The sequence below is a fragment of the Micromys minutus genome, assembly GCF_963924665.1.
Source record: "Micromys minutus genome assembly, chromosome: 14".
In the NCBI taxonomy this organism is placed as follows: Eukaryota; Metazoa; Chordata; class Mammalia; order Rodentia; family Muridae; genus Micromys; species Micromys minutus.
In genome coordinates this window covers 47,562,897-47,583,512 of record NC_137983.1, presented here as the reverse complement: position 1 = coordinate 47,583,512, position 20,616 = coordinate 47,562,897, and the positions used below count along the sequence as shown (strand labels likewise).

At 45.1% G+C, this 20,616-nt stretch overlaps 1 protein-coding gene and 1 long non-coding RNA gene across 7 annotated transcripts in view; one reads left to right on the top strand and one right to left on the bottom strand.

Annotated features, from left to right (window-relative positions):
• MCPH1 (microcephalin 1) overlaps positions 1 to 2,449 on the top strand; it is a 189,839-nt gene extending 187,390 nt beyond the window's left edge. For all 5 annotated transcript variants that reach the window (XM_080928880.1, XM_080928878.1, XM_080928879.1 and 2 more), the window contains one exon: positions 2,383 to 2,449. In XM_080928880.1, the coding sequence (XP_080785006.1) occupies positions 2,383 to 2,438 (56 nt within the window). In that variant the 3' untranslated portion in view covers positions 2,439 to 2,449. The remainder of the gene's footprint in view (positions 1 to 2,382) is intronic.
• LOC308429859 overlaps positions 1 to 19,090 on the bottom strand; it is a 33,424-nt gene extending 14,334 nt beyond the window's left edge. For both annotated transcript variants that reach the window (XR_013975332.1, XR_013975333.1), the window contains exon 1: positions 18,971 to 19,090. This is a non-coding gene — a long non-coding RNA (uncharacterized lncRNA). The remainder of the gene's footprint in view (positions 1 to 18,970) is intronic.
• Positions 19,091 to 20,616: the final 1,526 nt, after the last annotated feature.

Genomic DNA, 20,616 nt, shown 5'->3' with positions numbered 1-20,616 from the left:
AGTTATTCTTTAAAAGATTTTTTTTAATGTATTGGAGTACACGGTTGCTCTCTTCAGACACACCAGAAGAGGGCGTCAGATCCCATTACAGATGGTTGTGAGCCACCATGTGGTTGCTGGGAATTGAACTCAGACCTCTGGAAGAGCAGTCAGTGCTCTTAACCACGGAGCCATCTCTCCAGCCCCAGTTCAGTTATTTTTATCACCTGCTTCTCCTTTTCAAATCTGCATTCTCCTGTTAGAGTCACTATGTTAATGTTCTTCCTCTCTCCCTTCCCCCTCTCTTTCCCCCTTCCCCCCTCTCTCCCTCCCTCTCCCTCTTCCTCTCTCTCCCTCTCCCCCTTCCCTCCCCCACCTCATAAAACTCTCGGAATTTGGGGATTATATTGAATTATCAGATTGAGTAGAAAGAGGCTTTCTTTCCGATGGTTGTTTGCTTTGTTTTGTTCTCTGACCTTATAAAATGATCCAGTCAGAAATCCATGTGCAAAACTGGGGTCCAAAGAGCTCTTACAACCTGGGTGGGAGTCGGGCTGAATTACTTCATAGACCACGTACAGAGAGCAGCAGATTGTCCTCTGTGAGACCAACCCAGGCACGGTGAAGCAAACGTCAACATGGTGCGAACACATAAAGAAGACAATAGCTTCTACATAGACAAGCACAGACAAGACAAAGGGCAGAAGCACAGCACCGCAGCGGGCATTGCAAGGACAGTGTGAAGCAGGAGGCCTGCTTCACCATTCACACAGCCATCTTGACAAGAGTTGTCTCAACTATATACAACACTGTACACACACGTTTGTGAGTGCATATATATGCACCAAATGCCAGTTAGCATGCTTCCCTTCTCTGACGTCCCCCAGGGAATCCCTTTCCAGCTTACACTCGTATCTGTACAGGAAGGGAACAGTTAAATTCCGGAACACTTCCTTGAGCCAAAACTAAGATGAGCTTTTCTTCTATTTCTTCCACTTTCCATTTATTTTTTTATTTCTAGACTGAACCCATCTTTCTCCTTTGTTCCACACAGCCACCATAGCTGCTCATCTTCCAATAGGCATTCCTCTTCAAGACCCTTCAGATACTATTGTGTAACTAATTATATAGTTGTCTAATGGGAGATGGCCTGGCATCATTTTCATTAAGCATGTCAGCCGGTGAGCACCAACAATCAGCTGTGTTCCTTTTTTGTTTCTATAGCAAGAAGACAGTTGCGTATAGTAAGCATCTTAGTACTGACAATTGACAGTACATTAGTCACAATTTTTGTTCCTGTGACAAAATTCCTGAGGAAAATGGCACAAGAAGAAGGATATGTTGTGGTCCTAGCATGGTCCTAGCCAACCCAGCATGGTTGGCTGGTTCTACTGTCTTGGGACCATGGGTGGACAGAACCTCATGATTGGAAGTGTATACAGCAGAACAAAGCAGCTTACAGCAGCTGGGAAGCATAGGAAGAGAGAGGAAGCCAGGGAAGGACTCAAGCCAAGGACCCGCCTCAGCCACCCATCTGCTAGGCTTTACCCCATAAAGTTTCCAGCACTTCCCAACGTAGCATCACCAACTGGGGACTGAGCTTTCAACACAACTCTGTGGAACGTTACACATCCCAGATGTGGCAGGGGGATTGTGTCCGATTGTAGCACACTGCACTGCCCAGCTGCCGAGATTCTCTGTAACCAGATATTTTTATAAAGCAATGAGGCTTCAAACCATAAGACCTTAGCGTTCCCCCAGTCCAACCTCGTTCATTGGGCCACAAACATTGGGCTTTAGGAACTGTGCCTAAGTTTGTATTCAACTTGGAATCCCTCACTGGGTAGACAGCCTGGCACAGTCTAGATATCCTAGCTGATGTCATAATTAAAATTAAAAATGTGTGATCTGCCTTCCAACAATGGGTATTTGAAGTAGCTCACTAAGATTGGAGCTCAGGTATCTTTGATGACAGCTGTCGCAGCTCCATCCAACATCTGTCCTGATGGGAACGTCCTCATTGTAATACAACGTAATAGGACCTAGAGCTGTCGAGTGGATTGATCTGGGGCCAATGTGACTGCTATTACTTTGTCTTACCGTATTACACTTTACTTTTACTACCGAGAGCACCGTAAGGGTCAGTGAGACTGAGGAGCTCTGAAGTATTTAAGGTGTTTAGACTGCCGTCTGGTAAAGCATACAGAGAGGAGCACAGCTGGACAGTGGTGGCACACACCTTTAATCCCAGCACTTGGGAGGCAGAGGCAGGTGGGTCTTTAAATTCGAGGTCAGCCTGGTTTACAGAGTGAGTTCCAGGACAGCCAGGGCCACACAGACAAGGGGTTGGGGGTTTCCTGCGTTACCACTAGCTATCTAAACTGTCTCTTTATTTCTCTCTAGATTCCATCATTCAGCACAAGATCTGCGACTTTAACAACTATCAGTTGCTACAATGAGACACCTGTGGCCACTGTCCTCAACACTCAAGAAAAACAACTCCAGAGAGAAGGAACCAGCATACAACTTAAGGCTTGACATCATATGTTACTTTGAAGGCTGTGGTTTTTATCTTCAGGGTTTGTGTGTTTGCTTCTAGAGATTAAATCCAAGGCTTACCAAGCAGGCACTGTACCATTGAACTACACATCTCCAGCTTTTATCTTTAGAACTCTTTTTACGTAACTTATTTATGACTCTATTTTATTTCAGAGAAGTCTGGCCAGCACCAGTTGGGTTTTTTTATACAATACTAGTGATGATCATGATGAAAAGGTCACAGAACCTTTGTGTTTGAGATACTTTATTCCCAATTATAGAATGGAAATTGATTTAAATTGCTGTAGTCCTAAACAATCAAACAACTCCCTAACTCTTCTGGTTAGATGCTGAGGTCTTTATTAGCGTGTTGTGTCAAGATAGGAAAGACAATCCTGCACTATTAAGATTACATTTATGTCTCTTGAGATGCTTCTCAGAACAATTAAGGAAGTCAGGTACACTAACACTACCCGCCTTCTGAGTGGCTACCACCAGCCTCTACTGGCTCCCCTGAGGTCCCCTGAGGAAAGTCAGCTATTGGGGTAGAGTTTTGTCAAAGATGTCCAACCTGTGGCCTCTGTGTCAGACTTGTTCAAGGGTGTAGAAATGATATAAAATTATAAACATATTTAAAAGTATCATGAGATTTGTGTTTACGTATACTTCCCCCCAACCCCAGTGGGGTTGTAACTTAATTGCACAGTTCTTGGGGGTGAACTCTCTAAACGTCCACACGGTATTACAGTGTGAATAGGCTGGACGTGCCGTCATCTGGTTGGTCACTCTTCAGTGTGTTGATCTGGGGTCTCAGACTGGCCTGGAGCCTGCAGACCTCCTCCACGTCCCCAGTGTTGAGCTGTAGTCGTGGGTCACTGCATACCATGCTGCTCAGTCACCTAATAGATGCTGAGTCCCAGAGAGCTTGAAGGAATTGCTCGGATCATTGTAGTTCTCTGTGCTACGATTGGCTGCTCGTGTCAGATGCTGTTTCCCACTTAGTAAGTCTCAACTCCACTTCCAAAATCTTTGTCATTTCCGAGATAAGCAATTGAATCGTACAGTATGTGACTTTGTGGCATTGGCCTTGTTCCCAGTATAATTAATGCTCTGGTGATTCATTCATGTCCTGTGTGTCAAGACATAATTCCTATTTGTTGCCAAACAGTATCCTATGGTATGGATGCTCAACAGCTTTGCAATTCATTCCATGAAGAGAGTGAAGGCATAAAGCCTGGTGGGAAAGCAGTGTGTGATGTCATGCTGCTCTGGATGACCCAGCAGTCCAAGCTCTGTGGAAGGAGTAGATCAAATGAGAGAGATCTCCCTTATCACCCTCCCCAGCTTATATAACTGTTCTCCCTCACAAATCCATCGCTTGAAGCCATCAGTTGAAGCCAAAGTAATGGTGTTAAAAAAGTGGGGTTTGGGAGAAATGATCAGTTCATGGATCCCCAATAAATAGATCAGTGCCTTATAAAAAAGACTTGAGGGAAGCTCTTTCATCACATGAAGACACAGTAAAAAGATAACCATCTCAACTCCAGGATGCAGGCAGGCATCCCTAGATATTGGATCTGCCAATGTCTTGATCTTTTGTTTCTAGCACCTTCATACAAACAGTATAGACTAGGGCTCACCTCTGAGGACAGTTCCCCATGCGAAATGACTCAAGATCCTGCTGTGACATCAATACCACCAGGCTGAGATCACAGAACATGCTAGAATATGTCAGTAGGACTGGATTCTAGTCTTTACTCAGTGTTTGGAATTCCTGAGGGGAAACTGATTTACCTTCCCTGCTCCCCAAATTTTAGGTATAAAGTAGGGGGTTTCCAACCATACATCCCATCATGCTTGCCAAGATAGAAATTAGAACTGTCTTTTCCTCTCAGTGGAGCAGAAACTCAGGAGCTGGTTTATATTGACCAATTATGAAACAAGAAATCAAGAGGGTCTGAGAAAGTGGTTGAGAGGACATCACTGGCCAGTGGTGCTAGAGAAACAAGGATTTAGTGGAACCCAGAAGACTGTAAATCAGTGTTCCGTTTACTTCCCGTGGGAAATAGTGATTTCATGTAGTCTCAGGGCCTTCCTGCCCAATGTCAGCAGTAACACCAGCCATAGTGCTCTATACCAGAGCCCTCTGCACACAGACCAGACCAGGATTCTCCCGCCCTTCCCCAGAATGACTAGTTTAAACCATGCCCTAGTAAGCCATGCACCATGAACTATGGAGCCCACCAGTTCTGCTAGTCACTGAGAAAGTGACAGCACCCAGTCTGCACAAGAGAACACACAGGCCATGAGAGGGACAAAGCATCACTGTGAGAAGCAGAGAGAGATAAGGATGCTCCCTGCAAAGAGCTATGGTGAGAGTCTAAGCAAGACAAAAGGGAACACACATAAGTCCACAGTCGCAAAGTGTTGGCTTGCGTCATCCTAAATGGTATTAGTCCCATGCAGGATCACAGCTCTGGTCACCATCAGGGCAAACTGATGGAAATCCAGTAAGAGTTTGTTATTTTGTTGCACACAGCAGGTGGTGACTCCTTGTTCCCCTATGTGACCCCAGGCAGACCTGACTGACAGTCTCTAACCCTTCAGTCAGCGCCCACCCCTGGGGCTCAGGGTGACTGAAACTTCAGCCCTCCAATAAGTAGTTGATCTTTCTGGTGGCCAACCCAGTAGGAATCTGTCTAGGAGTCACTGTGAGGAGGTTCCTCAATTTTCTTTTTGATTGATTTTCTCTACAGTGAATGTATTAAACTGGCTGAATTGCCCATAACCTCTTTGTACCATCATTCCCAATGGGTAATGGTTGAATTGGATAGATTTTCGGTTTTTTCCTTAATAATCTTTTGAAATTCTGGAATTCCGATTACCTTTGTACGTCAGAATAAATATAAAAACCTGGAGACAAGCGTCTCTTACCTCATTGCTCGTCATAAGCCATTGCTAGCTCATGTGAAGACAACAATTTTGAAAGTTACCCACCAACACACACAAGACTGGTTGTATGTTTCTGTACGTTGTTAATGGCTGGACAGACTGACACAGTGTCCTGATCTGTGGATGTAGAAATCAAACTGAGAGCCTCCCACACACTAAGCAAGCACTCCAACATTAAGCTACATGCCCAGCCTTTGACGTGATGGCACGAGGAAGCAACGTGCTGATCACTGTGGAAACAAAGGTATTTCTGTCCCAGATCCGTGTGGTTTAATTTTAATAAGATCTTCTAAGGGAAGGAAAGGTGTACAAATCCAGTTATTAACTTACTCTCCTGTCGCTGTGGTGAAATAACTCCGACAGTCAGTTTTAGGGAGAAGGGTCTAGTTCAGCGTGGTGAGAAGACAGCAGAGCCTGAAGCGCCCGGTCACGTGACATCCCATCCATAATGAGGAGCGGAGACTAGTGAGTGCGTGCTGCTGCCTCTCCACTTCCCACAGTCCAGCCACAGTGTGGAGATCATCCGCACAGGCATACCCCTCAGTCCAGCTCCCAGGTGACCCTAGATTCTGTCGGGTTGACCACACTCACCATCGTATGAACGCGCTATAGCAACACTTACCATCAGACCTTGAAAGGAACGGGATGCCCAGCAGAAAGAAACAGCATTTTTAATTATTAGGTTTCCAGTCTGGCGAAATGTCAAGCTGCACTTAGAATTACGCAAAGTACCGCAATGGAAGAGATATTTACAGTATGAATGAAACTACAAGGTTATACTGTTCAACTCTAGCCCACCATGCCCGTGAGTATGCACAGTACTGTGACACACTAGGACAACAGCACGGAGAAATGATTTAAGTAAAGCAGACCGTGGTTTTTATGGTTCTTGCTGGCACTGCAGCATTAGTCCACTGATACTGCTAATGATTTCAGAACGCAGAGTTCAGGGACCAAAGCTCTTGGGCTCCAGGGAGGTGGAAAAGAACTGAAACAAGATGTCAGCAGGACTGATTCCCTTTCGGAGTCCTTGGGAGCAGCCATTAACCTGCATTTTTAAAGTCTGCTGAGTACCCTGCTTTCCCATTTACCTCTACAAACCAGCTACAGAGTCCCGGGTCAGGACACCTTGACAAGGCCTTGATTCGACCTCCTGCACTGTTCCCGATCTCCCCACATGAAACCAGAGGCCTGCTAAACAGCCATTTTCTGACAAGTCATTCCCTGCCCCCTCAACTGGTGAAGTCACCATTGCACCTCATGGAGACGTACCCTCATGGAAAGGGTGCCAGGGCTCTGAGGTCTGTACTCTGAGTTATTGCCACCCGAAACAACTCGTGAATGTTCTTAGCACGGATAAGAAAAATGTCTACTACACGGCTCTGAGTCCAAACAATAGAGACAGTAGACAATTTATCCAGTTATTATGTGCTCAGCAATAATTGGAGTTAATTAGTACCAGGCTGCAAAGTCTCTCAGAGTATCTGCGGTTGCAGAATGCCATGTTCTCTTCTCCCAATGCTGCTTGTTCTCCTAATTTAAAGCTATGAAAGTTTTATGTGTGCCAAGAAGACAGTATCTAGTTTTCTCCCTCTAATATTTGAACTGTTAACTGAAAGGCAATAATTAAAATTATTGACCTGAAACTAAACAAGAGCACACACATACTCCACAGGCTAAACTAATATTTTATTTGGTACGAGTTCCCAGCTTAGGCGTTCCTATTTTCCCAAAGCCTTAAGACCTTCCAGGGGCGAAGCCCCACCTAGAAGTCTAAGATCCTGGCAGCTGCTGCTGTATTAGTCTGGTTTCAATTTTTTAAGTATTTGGGTCCACAGCTTATCTATGGGAACAAATGATCGTTCTATCTTGAAGAGTCCAGAGGGAAGATTTACGGAGAAAGTTAACTTCATATCCCCCTTCTGTGGGCCAGCCATCGTGATCCCAGCCAAAGCTAAGGAGACAGGACTGGCAAGGAGGAACTCCCTCATGGGTTGGGCAGCACACAGGGGAGAGGCAAGGGTTCTATCAGTCAGAGGACTGGGCCTGGAAGAGCTAAAGAAGAAGAGGCTGCCAGACCTCGGGGCTCAACACCAAGAGCACCCTATCAGCTAGAGGGGGGCGCTCAGCCAGCGACGTGAAACCCAATCATTAAATTATTGAGAGCCACTTAGGGGAGGAAAGAGGACTGTCCTGAGAGTGTGAAGCTGTGGGTGGCAGGAGCAACACAAGGGTTCTGACTCAGGAGACCACAGGCCTTGTTCCAAAAGCAGAACAGGGATGCTATATGGGACAGGGCCAGTAGCACAGAAGGAGCTAGAAGGCCCAAGATAGATCTCCTTTCTCAGGGTGATGAAAAGCTCTCACTTCGGCTTGTGGCCAAAAACTTAGAAGGGACCGCACAGCAGCCTTCCACCGTGATCATATCTTACAGAAGAATGTGGATATTTTGAATTCTGTCGTTTTTCCTGAGAAATCCCACCACAGCCCTAGTTAAGGGTTATTGTCCATAGGACCTACCTCTTAATATCCTTTGGTCCCAAATCAGACCTTCTCTTAGCATGTCGTGCACAGGTGTTCTTAACACGTACCTTCTTACAAACATCTAAGGTTGGTTCACACCAAAAATACTGAGCATTTATTCTGTATCACTCACTATACCAAGCCCCAAAGGTCAGCAGTAGCTAGGACAACACTGCCATCAGAGCGCTAACAACCTCTTACTATGGTACTGCCCATAGGGCGATGGCCTTGAAGGAACTGGAACATCTGAAATGTTGTGTAGCAAGTTTAGCAAAGACCAGGGCATGGCACAAGCTAGTTCTATAGAAAATGATTCCAATAGAGACTGGGACCTGCTTGTTTTTAAAGGAAGCACAAGAATACAGAGACACAAGGGAGAAGCTGGGCAGCGGGAGTAGCTGGTGGTAACATGGGCTTTAGCATGGTGGGAGTGTCAAGGAGCCTATGGAGAGCGATCAGGAAGACACCAAACTCCTGCAGAGGTCACAGAAGAGGGAAAAGACAGTAGGCTTGCTTTAGCTTGGCTGCTGTGTCAAGGATGAAATGTCCACCAATATGTGAAAATGAAGAGGCTTTTAGAGCCTTATGGTCTACCACTGAGTGAGCCAGATGTTACATATGAATGCTTTTTAAAGGAAACAATAATCCTAAACCACTAAGCCAGGCGTGGTGCCTGCTAGCCATAAGCTCAGTGCTGGAGAGGTTGAAGCAGGAGGATTGACATGAGTTTGAGGTGAGCCTGAGATACATAGTTACTGTCTCCAATAGCCCAAATTCATTCTTAACAGAAAAACAAACTGCACAGACGTTAGAGAAAGCAGTAATGATTGAAGACAGGCAAAGGAGATGGAGCATAGGAGTTCCTGGGGAACTACAGGACAAAGAAAAACACTTAAAAACCATAACTCAAGAATGTTTTACTGAACTACCAAAGATCAGAGACTCTACATTTTTACAAAATCATCCCATGTCTCAGGAGATCAACTCAAAACAATGGGCTCCCTAAGATTTAAAAAGAAAAAACAATATCCTTGGGTCACTGAGCTAGCTAGGGCAGAAGCAAAGCATCTACCTGCTGGGTTAAATGACAATAGCCCTTCCTGCCCTGCAGTTGTTGAGCCTGGAAGTGTGAAACCCAGGTAGCTTGGTTTCTGGCCTAGCCTCTGTCCTAGGCTTGCAGAGCTGGTCTTCTCCCTGAATATGAAAGCTTGGTGTCCTCCTCCTCTTCTCAGGACAACAGTCATAATGGACTAGGGCTCCACCCTCCTGACCTCCTCTGGCCCTAATCACCACCTTAAAGACCCTGTCTCCAGAGTCAGTCAAGTTCAATGTCTGGACTTGGACGTTGACTTTGGTGTATAACATTAGGAACACATGCATGTATATATACATTTATACAGTTAATAGACATGTATCATGCATACATATATAGTAAGAAGCATGTGGCATATAAGAAATATATATATGTATATATATGTATATATATATGTATGTGTGTGTATATATATATATATATATATATATATATATATATAAATTTTTCAGTGTATATACCATAAAATGAAGTAATGTATTTAAGATCTTCAAAAAGAACACATGACCTAAATTTTTATATTTAAAAGCTAACTTTTAATCAAATAGAACATGGCAAACTTCTAAGTGAATGCCAGGACACAGCTACTGCCACGGGTGTTGGAGGAAGAGTCCACTGGGAGGCAAGGTCTAGACAAGAAAGATGAGGAGTCACTGAGGCTGTGGTAGAGCTAAGCAAATAAGTGGAGGGAGGAAAAAGATGTGCTGAGGGCTGAAAGGTGAGGTAAGGTGGGTGGGAGCTAGAAGCTCTCACAAACAGTACAACTGCTTCAAAGCCCAAGGAAAGAGGAAGACTCAAGAATGTACACAGCGATAAAACATTTTCAGTGTTCATGGTGGCAGTACTTTCCCTGATATTCCATATTGTGAGATATGCGCACACAACAGTCATGGAAGGTCTTCATTATCTCCTGTATCTGAGAATTAGGATCTCACGCATGGAGGAGAGGAAGTCCCAATATGATCAAGAGGACAAGTTTTATAAGCTCTAATTTGAATCAAACTCACAATACCTTTACAGTGTATGTGTATAAACTATTACATTTATATATAACAAGAAGCACATGTAACACCTAGCTTTGTCCACACCCTGAATGTCCACACCTAGCTTTCTCCACATCCTGAAGGTCCCTCAGTGCCCACGTTGCAGTCCTGAAGCACTGCTTCTAAATAAAACCATAGCAAGACTTCTCTATATGGCTAATTTTACATTTGCTAAGAGTTGAGTTTGGAACATCTTGTCACAACAGACAGAAAGCCATCACAGACTTCCGAGTGATAGCTGAAAGTCCACAGACCTGCTCAAAGAGGCTCCTACCAGGTAAGATGAAGCATCTTGTGCTTCATGATAACTGTAACATATTCCAGGTCCTTCAGAATGTTTCCTGGTAGAGCACTTGCCTAGCATGTGGCAGAACCAAGGTTCGATCACCCACGAGGGGGTGGGTGAGATCCAGTATCAGTGACTGCCAAAATCCCAACAGAGGAATCAGACAGTGTGTCTGACAAGGGTCTTGAATCTGAAAACACAGAGAACCAACAGTGATCCTGAAGAATATTTAAAATATCATCCAAATAATAACACATCTTCCTAGAAGAAATCACTACATTATACCAAGCAAGATAATAAAAAGTGAATTCATATATAGCTAACTGTTAGTCATATTACGTATCATCAAAGACAAAGTAGAAAACACCTGAACTAGGCTGACTGTATTCCTCTCATAGCATGTAAACAGAGGAAATGGATCTCTTCAATGTACTATTCATAGATGTGGAATTGATAATCTAATGCTAGTAACTTCCAAGCATGAGGTGAAATAGACATTTTCAGATAAATGAAAGATAACCATTAACTTTTCTTCTTTGTATGTGTGTGTGTGTGTGTGTGTATATATATATATATATATATATATATATATATATATATATATATATATATATATACATACACACATATATATATACACATGCAGGCATATATGTACACACATGTATGGGTATGCATAAGCATTCACACGTGTATGCCTGTGCATGTGGAAATCAGGCATTGACCTTGGATGTCTTTCTCCATTGTTCTCGGCCTTATTTTCTGAGATCTGAACCTGGAGCTGACTAGTTAGTCAACGTGACTCTCCTACAAGCACCTGGGGGGATTGACCTGTCTCCACATTGTCAGTTTTGAGACATCTCCCCAGTCTAAATAACTTTGGACTGTGAAGCAGGTAGAAAGGGATCTAAAGAAATAGGGCATATATCTTCAGAATTTGTAAAGATAAAGGAAGGAAACACAAAAGCAGACCAAAGGTTATTCAATATGGTCCTGAAGCAAAGAAAGACTTGAGATACGTTAAGGTTTTTCTGGTGAGGAAGGGATGATAGTCCCCTACAAGGAAGGGCAAGAGGCTGGTGTCTTGATAGTCTCAGTTGGAAAAACAAAACAAAACAAAAACATAATTTTTCAGACTGGAGCATGCGTGTGTGTCCCTTCAGCTCTTTCTCTGCTCTCATTTTGGCAAACAACTTGTTTTTACCTCCTGGACAGTGAGCTTCATAAGAGGTTTCTATTTCTCTGGCTCCAGTGAGCAGCCACAAGGCGTCACCATGAATGTTGGAATCTTCTGGCAGGCTGGATGCTACAGTTGCTGACAGACCATCTCTAGACTCTCGAGTAGAGCAATGCAGGGGGGGAAAAAACAAGCAAACCAACTCACATCTCACTAGTTAAAAAAATACCAATAGTTCCCAAATTATAGTGTGCTATTTGAGTTTACGAGGTGGGCATTTGAAAGTCTACAAGAACCCTATCAAAGCTGGTATTTGCCTTCTGAACCGATCGTTATATAACTTATTATCCATAATATAGTTGAGATATAGTAAAGAAAGCTCTAGACTATCCATGTTTTTAAACATTTTCAGAGCAGACCTAGACCACAAGGGTACTTGGCAATTCACCTAGACTTTAAGATCCGTACCTTCTGTTTACCAAATCACTTTATCCTGAGCCACGCCCTGGCCTGAGTGAGGCTGTGGGAATGAGGCAATAACGTGGAGGGGAGGAGGCCCCAAGACCTCCACCCAGGAAGCATGCCTTATCTATGCCACTCTAACCTTTAGAGTTCAGGAAAAGGAGGAGACCGGGGAACAGGTAGCTAGCTTGTAGGCCAGCCTTCCAGAGGGCAATGAAGAAACCCTAGGGGGCCAGATGCTCGTGTACTGGAGGACAAGGAACGGTGACCCGCACAGGACAGCCTACTAGTGCTAGAGCCCTGAAGATTGTGCGGTACTGATATTTTCACCTACTCCATCGCTCACCGTCTGTCCGGGTTCAAATTCCCAGCACAGAATTCCATTCTTAGCTTAGTGCTCCTATTCTCGAGGCCATTCCTATTTTGGAGTCCACTAGAGTGACAGAATTTGGGGGTCAGGGTGGAGACTAAGAAATGGAGTTGGCTGCAGTATCTGTAAAGAGAGAAAAAGGCTTAAGTAATGGATCTGGGGAAGAATCTGACTCCCAAAGGGGGGTGCAGTTCAGGATCTGGTGCCGGAAAGAAGTGGGTAGGATGTGGAGGAGAAGGCTGTCTGCTGAAGAGGCTCAGAGCTCAGGTCTTCTCTATAAAATACAGAAGTTCTTGCAGTGTTCAACATGCTGGATCTGAAGACCACAGACAGTGCCAGCCAATGCCCTCCACAGAGGCAAAGAAGATCTGTGGGGTGGATGTTTGTAACAGTGAGCCCAGGCATCCTGCACTGGGTGCCCATTGTATGTGGCAAATCAACCAGCCCAGAAGGCACTGTGAACCTCAGCCCTTTTTGGCTCACCCAGCACCAGAGCTGCAGTCGCTAGGGGTAGAGACAGGAAAGACGAGCCCCCTGCTGCAGAAAGGGACTTCATGGGACTGGTTGTACCCCTACGGCAGAGCTGCATTGGGAGCCAGTGCTTTCGTCTGAGCCTCTGTCTTCTGCTCTATAAGTACCGTCCCAGCATTGAGACCTATTTAAGCTATTGTCACCCAACTCGCTAATCTCTGTGGAGTCTAAGATAGTGGTAAGTGGCCACACGTCACTCCGGAGGTTGGCTTCTTCTTTTTAACTCCAAGGCATCATTGAGTAAAACAAAGTTGAGTGGAAGCATCTCCCAGCAACTTCACTGCCAGGCTTCGCTCTGCGCCGGCATCTGTCAGAGGCACTAGAGTGTTTGCGGTTGTCCCGAGAAGAAACAGATCCAGTGCTAGCCTTTCTCTGGTTTCAGTTATCCACCGTCAGCCATGAGCAGAAAATATTAAGGGAAATTTCTAGAAACAACAAGTTTTAAATGCCATACCACCATTCTAAGCAGTTGCCAAAATCTCCCATCATCCCAGTCTGTCCCAACAAAGGCAAGAATTATGCTTGTGATCCAGTGTACCCCCATTGTATACACCCCCAGCCTGTCAATCACCCCGGAGCTCTCAATTATGAGATCAACTCCTGTGCTATGATAGTGCTGTGTTCAAAGAACCCTTGTACAGTGGGCTCATGCTGTTGTTCCCCTTGTGTATTTTGTTATCTACATCCTCATAAGAAAGATGAACACCATGTCTAAAAGAGGAGTGGGTGGGATGCTTCGGTTTGTGAAGGTGCTTACGGCCTAGCCTGCCATCCTTTCCATTCCCGACACCCACACAGTGAGAGGAGAGACCCAGCTCCCAACAGCTGTTCTGTGGAAGATCGATAGATGACTAAAGAGCAGTTCTTACTCTTGCAGAATACTCAAGTTTAGTTCCCAGCACCCACAGGTCAGCTTACAACTATCTGTAACTTTTAGTTCCAGAAGATGTGAGAGCCTCTTCTGGCTTCCACGGGCACCAAGGCATTCGTCCGCATGCCATACATAAATACAAGCCGTCAAAAACTGATACACACAAGATAAAAACAAGTGTGTTTTTTTGAGGAAGTTGTTCTCCAACCTGCACATACATACACAAAAAGGTTTTCAAAATATATCTGAGATCATACAGCTTACAGCATATTGTTATACTTATTCTTGTTCATCATTAATCTCTTCTGTGCCCAATTTACACATTAGATGTTCTCACGGGTGAACGTGTATAGTTAGAGGTGGTATGTGAAGGTTGCAGGCTGCGGTATTGGTCATCCAGAGACATCTCGGACTTGAAGATAAAGAGGGAAAGAAGGGCATCAGTGAAGGGAGAAGCAGCTTTTGGGACTCTCTTACTCACCTCTTCTCCTTGGAAGAAAGGTAACATTCAGATCAAGGACATCAGCTATCAGAGAGAGGACAGGGCTTTCCCTCCCTCCTATGCTGGGTCCCACACTAACTCTGCCTTTCAAAGAGCCATCCAGGAAACATGGCAAAGCCAGCTTTGTGTTTCAGGTACCCTCCCAGCGTTATGCAAGCCTCCTCTTCCAACTCCCCCTGCTGCAGCCCCACCACATTCTGCCTCGGGTCTCTTCCCTGTTCAGGCCAGTTGGGAGAGTTCCCAGGTCAGAGCTCCATTCCTTGGCCATCCTCATTCATGTTCTGGGAGGATAGTTCGCCTGAGGGTAGGCCATCATTTTAGACTAGCCCTATAATGGAAGGGTTTGGGGGCTCCATGCTGAGGGAGTTCCTTACTCACCTCCTTGAGCCCACAGAACTAGAGGTCTAGAACAGACACAGCTCTGATATTAGAGTTGATAACTCGCCCAAAGATCATCCCTCCTCAGTGACAGAGGGGAGATTCTGATTCGTGTGATTCCAAAGTCCATGTTCTTTTCAGACATGCTTCTGAGAAGTTCTCCATAGGCCGGTTCCTGACACTCCATAGTGTCTTGCCTCTGTCCCAGTGCCCCATCCTCGATGAAACCAGTGTCTAGACTTTGTATTGCATCCACCCACCCTTCCCCATCATCCGAGGGATATCTCTGTGACAGTAAGCACGTGCAGAAGGGAACAAGCCTTGGCACCAAAACTCCACCCTTACAAACCCAAAATATTCCGGCCCCAAGCAGTCTCTGCATCTAGAATGCAATTTCCTTTTCAAAATACCTCCTGAAGTAGCTTGCCAGCAGGCAACAATTAAACCTTAGTAACTAACAGAGACTCCGAGGGAGAGAGGGAGCCAAAGCCCATTCAGTACATTTACTTTTTACCATGTGGGTCCTCTGAAAATGAAATGCTAACTTTGAGGTTGCATAGAATTAACAAGTAACAAATGCTCACTCTGCCTAACAAGATAAGCCGCCCCTTGGGAACGAACATAATAAATGAATTAAACACTATGGCTGCATACTTTAAATGAAATACACAAGAATTTTCCAAGCCATGAATAGAGGCAAATACATGGTAATAGAGGGTAGACTTGAGAAAAGGTAAAGTAGTGTCAAGACCTCCATGTCCTATCTAAAATGGATCATGCTAATCCAATCAGAGGTGCAGGAAACAAAGAGGGGGTGCAGTGGGGGAACTGTGCAGGTCCACGGCAGGAGCTCCTCAGCCTGCATGGAGCACGTCCCTGTGCTTCTTACATTCCCACTTAGTAAAGCTTCAGCTCAGCAACATGGCCAGAGACAGGACCGGTGGAGTTCTTAGAATTCCACAATTAAATGTGGTCAAGCAGAAACACTTTGGCAAATACATTGTACCAAGAAGAGGATCCTCGGAGATTAACAGCCGTGACCCTTCTCTCATGAATCACCCAAGATTGGGCTTGTCAACTGTCTGAGAAAGGAGTGGGGAGGTTTTGGACCCTCATCTGAGAGTCCCCTCTGCACTTCCAGGACATTTGTAGAAAATTTGTCCCCAGCCACACATGGCCTCATGTTCTCTGGGTGCTGGCATGTACAGGCTATGGAAAGGCAACTGAAGGAGGAAGTCCATCTCTGCACGCCATGGTTATCCATCCTTATCCATGTTGGGACTTCCTGGTACCATGGCGGCTTTGGGACCACCCATGATCCTGTAAGTAACCCCTCACTCCTGGTCTAGAAATAAGCCCAATACACTCTGTAGTCCGTCAAGTTGTCCTCTAGGGGGAATACCACTTTGGTGTGTTGTTTGTGCTCTACAGGAAGGGGGTAGACCTTTGTCTAGCTCCACAGGAGATCCTCTGAGCCCCCTGCTCCCTCTCTGCCCTGCAATCATGGACTTCTAATCTTCTGGAATTGTAACCCTAAGTACATTCCCCCTTGGGTTGTTTTTCTCTTGGAACTTTATCCCAGCACCAGTAAAGGAACTGACAAGGGCCAGTAGCACTGTCTTACTGCCCGACCTGGAGTAAAGGGAACCAACATGGAGAGAGGAATTAGCTTTAACGTCCTGTGGAGTCAGAGAAGACAAGGTGGCTGGGGAGAAAAAGCGTGGATTTAGCTAGACATGGTGGTACTTGCCGGTAATAGTGGCACTTAGAGGTGGAGGCAGGAGGATTATAAATTCACAGAAAACCTGGACTGCATGGAGAGCTGAGAGATACCCTGGGTTACACAGTGAGACCTTGTATTAAAGAAAAATAAAGACTGAACGTGCCTTATGCTTTTTTTTTTCATCTCTTGCATATGCAAGGCCCTGGCTTTGCTCAGTAGCACTGGGAAGGAGGGAAAATTATGAGTTAGAATTTGCACTGGACACATCTTCTGATCCTACAGGAGTCCTAATAAAGATCTCCGGGAGGAATGAGTCAGAATGCTCTGAAAAGGTATCTTTATGCCAGGTAAATGACAAAGACAAGCTTTGTTGCAAAAGTGTGCAACCTTCAAGGAAAAATGAAATGCTCAAAACCCACATGTCCTGCTTACAAGCCTGAAGGTATTCCTGGGCTCTATCTAATGAAGACCTCGATTTCCCCAGGATCTCAAGGCTCAGTGGGCTTCAATCTCAAGGTTATTAACAGGAATCCACAAAACAGCTTTCCTTTCCAGCAACTGACTGCCCCTACCCCAGGCTTGGTGGCACCTCACTTGATTCCTAAGCAGAGCACTACGTGTTTCTATGAAGAGTATGCCACGGGTGTTGTGACTGACACTGTGATCCTATTGTTCTGTCTTCGTGTGCAGTCAGTGGTTTGTTCTTGTGGAAATACTCAGCTCCATTCCAGCTCTTTCTGTGTGTGCTCATCCCGGGCTTACGAGACCTGCATGTTCTGCGCCTCGCTCGGTTCTTAGAGTGTCGCTTAGCCCAGAGAGGGGCTGAAAAGGAAGGAAAGAAACTATTGGGAGCTGGTAGGGCCTCAGCGAGAGTCTGACTCAACCATCTCTTAGCAAAGAAAGGAGAGACTTCAACTAGAACCACTCAAAGTTTTGACAGCAGAAATCAGGTGGGGACTCAAGCACTTCTTCCAGGTCCTTTCGGTCCCTGAAGTCATGTGGCTTCCTGGAAACCACATGGCTTCAACAAGACAAGGCAGGGAACCCTGCAGGGGACATACCAGGGTGGCTACAGGAAACAAGTGCTTCATAAAGGAAGGGCAATTGCATCAGAGGTGACGTAAGACAGCATGTAACTGAGGTCACTAAGAGACAAACGGACGGCCAGTGCTACCTGGAGCTCTCAGGGAGAAAGTAAAGAAGCTACCCCAGCTTCAAAGGGTGTGAAGGTGACAGATTCAGGAGGAGGACAACATGTTCTTATGTGACGCCACCAAGGCAGAAGAAAAGGGACCTGTAGCTAAAAGGTGTGCTTGTATGCTCAGGGGTCTGATCTTGCTGTCTAACCCATGCAGAAAGAAGCTGACTAGATTGTGAAAACCCTGTTGGATTGGCACAAGTGATAGTCGTAAGTGAACGCTTGTAAAGATCTAGCTGTTACCAGCAACGGGATGCCTGCCTGTGCTCACCCATTCTTACTCATCTCCAGACTTTCCATCCACGTCCGCATTGTTCTTGATGTTCTGAGTTTTCCTTTGTTTAGAACGCCACTCATTCCTAACCTGTTAATATCTCAAGGAAACCACTGATCCTGTCTGGAAAGACGTCTCCACCTCATTTCATTACTGTCCTTACCCAGGAATGTCAAGTACTTTAGCAGTGACTTCTGACCTGGTCTTTGTGTCCCTAGCAAGAACATATTAAGAAATGAGCACACAAATTTTGCAAGTCCAGTGCTTATAGATTTTGTACAAATCACGTGCTGTGTGTTCAAGGCCTCAGTGGAGCTTGCTGTTCTGGCCTGGCGGAATGTTTGAAACCTGTTAAACCTCAGCGGAAGATGAAAAGGCTGTTGTTTGAGAGGTTGGTAAAGTATTTGCCATGTAAGCGTGTAGACCAGGGTTTGACTCCCCATCTCCATAAAAAGTCAAGTACAGCAGCACATGTCTGAAACCCCAGAACAAGAGGGGTAGAGATGAGCCACCGAGGTTAGCTGAGTCTTTGAGAGCCAGGCCCTCTGAGACCCTGTTGCAAAGATTGGATGTGAAGCAATTGAAGAAGCATCCAGCCTCAACCTGGCCTACATGCCACCATACACATATGCACACACAGACACATGCCACATACATACCACACATACATGACACACACACAACGTACACAGCACACACACATGCATGCACGTGCACACCACACACATTAACACACACATATCCAACATACACAACATACAGAGCACACACATGCCAAACACATAATATATTCACAGACACCACACACACAGTGATGTTTGGAGTGCTTTTTTTCCCCCAGCCTTCCTTTTATCCAGATGATGGGTCAGTATGAAAACTCACTGCCGGTATCCAGGTTTTATAAGCCCAGTCCCATTCCCTCTTGTTAGAAATCCCACACACCACAGACAGACTCCAACTCAAAGGCAGCCTGTAAAGTTAAGACAGTCAAGTACTAATCCCACAATCGGAGAAAGTTGCTCTCTTGATTGAACAAACCTATGTTTTCTAGGTCAAGATGCATTTGTTACCTCCTCCAGAGTCGCTGCAGTGGGTCTCAGTTATCACAGCCACAGAGAGACAGCTGATCAGTCTTCACTATGGGGTAAAAGCAGCGGCATTTTCAAGATTTCTGGCTTCACCCTTTTAACCCAAAGACTAACTATAAATAGACTCGAAGTCTGGGGTTTCCATGGCTGAGTGCTGCTATAAATAGCTTTAGACATTTTCCCACTTCATGCTTTCTAAAAGAACATTCTCTACTTCCCTTCTTGGATAACCTCTGGGAATAGAGCAAGACCACATTCAGAAGTTTATTACGGGAGCTTAACAGAACAGCTAATGAGCCTACCAGCAACCGTGAGTGTCCCTCAGATATTAAAAACAAACCTGAGAATAAAATGATTAATGAGTTCATAAGTGTGTGCAGTTAAACAGATACTCACATGTAAACATATTTCTAAAAAAGACATTTTTTCAAAGTAAGCAAGCTGTTTATATATATGTTTGCCCACTTTCCCATGTCCCTGGGAATTTTCTTCTAAAACACAAAATTAAGCCTAGCCTAAGCATCAGTTCTGAAAGGGAAACAGATGTGTTCTACTTTCCTTCTTTTGTGGGGCCACGGTGGGGCTGTTAGGAAATACATTACCTTCAACTCCCTCACAGCACCTCCTAGAAAATGAGGTGCTCACCCAGCTACCAGGAGTTCAAAAAGTCTGTCTTCCTAATGGAGAATGTTCTTGGAACCCCCTGTAAGGACCACAGGTAAGATACTACCCTGAACTGCTCTCTGGTGGTGCTGGCTTGTCAAAGCTGAGGCAGAGTCCCACGAAAAGCCTCTGAACATGTCCAATGCCTGCCTGCTAGCAACCTCTGCTGGTGGTTATTTTCAACAGAGAAGGAAATGAACTGGCAGGAAACTAAGCAGAGAAAAAGGAAGGGCGATCCAGCCCCAAATCAGGTTCTGGGTTTGTTGTGTTTTGTTTAAAGGTGAATGAAAAAAGAGAGAGAGAGAGAGAGAGAGAGAGAGAGAGAGAGAGAGAGAGAGAGAGAGAGAGAGAGAGAGTAGCAAAAGATGCTTGAGATTTTTAAAGCAAAGTATCTGAGCACTTTTAGGCTCACAGAAAATATTGAGCAAAATATTGGGAAAAAATGTTCCCAGCACTGTAAATTTCCTGTTTTTAATGTCGCAAGATTGTGGGATGCATTGGTTACAGTTTTAATATGTCAATTAAAATCTAGCCCGTAGTTTAAATTAAAGGGCACTGCTTGTGCTGGACACTCTGCAAGTCTGGGCAAGTAGAAAAGAACACGAGCCACATTATAAATGTTTTACAAACTAATGGGTGTCTCTCTGCCCCAAACCGCCTACTCACCACCCACTCCTCTTCCTCTCCCCGAAACCCCTCACAACCATTCATAAATGGTGGCCTTGGTGGTTTTTGCCTTTCCCAAGAAACGACCAGACTCTCCTCCACAGGGCTATTTCAGAATGCGTTCCAATCAGCAACAAGAGATGTTTCTATTGCCACAGGACAGCTTCTGGGGGCACCGGTGTTTGGTACTGGCTGTTCTAATGGGTGTGCAGGGGATGCCAAGGCTTGGGGCTCTGGTGTTCTGTGCTTGGCTGTTCTCATGGATGTGCAGTTGTATGACATGTCTGGTGGTTTCAAGT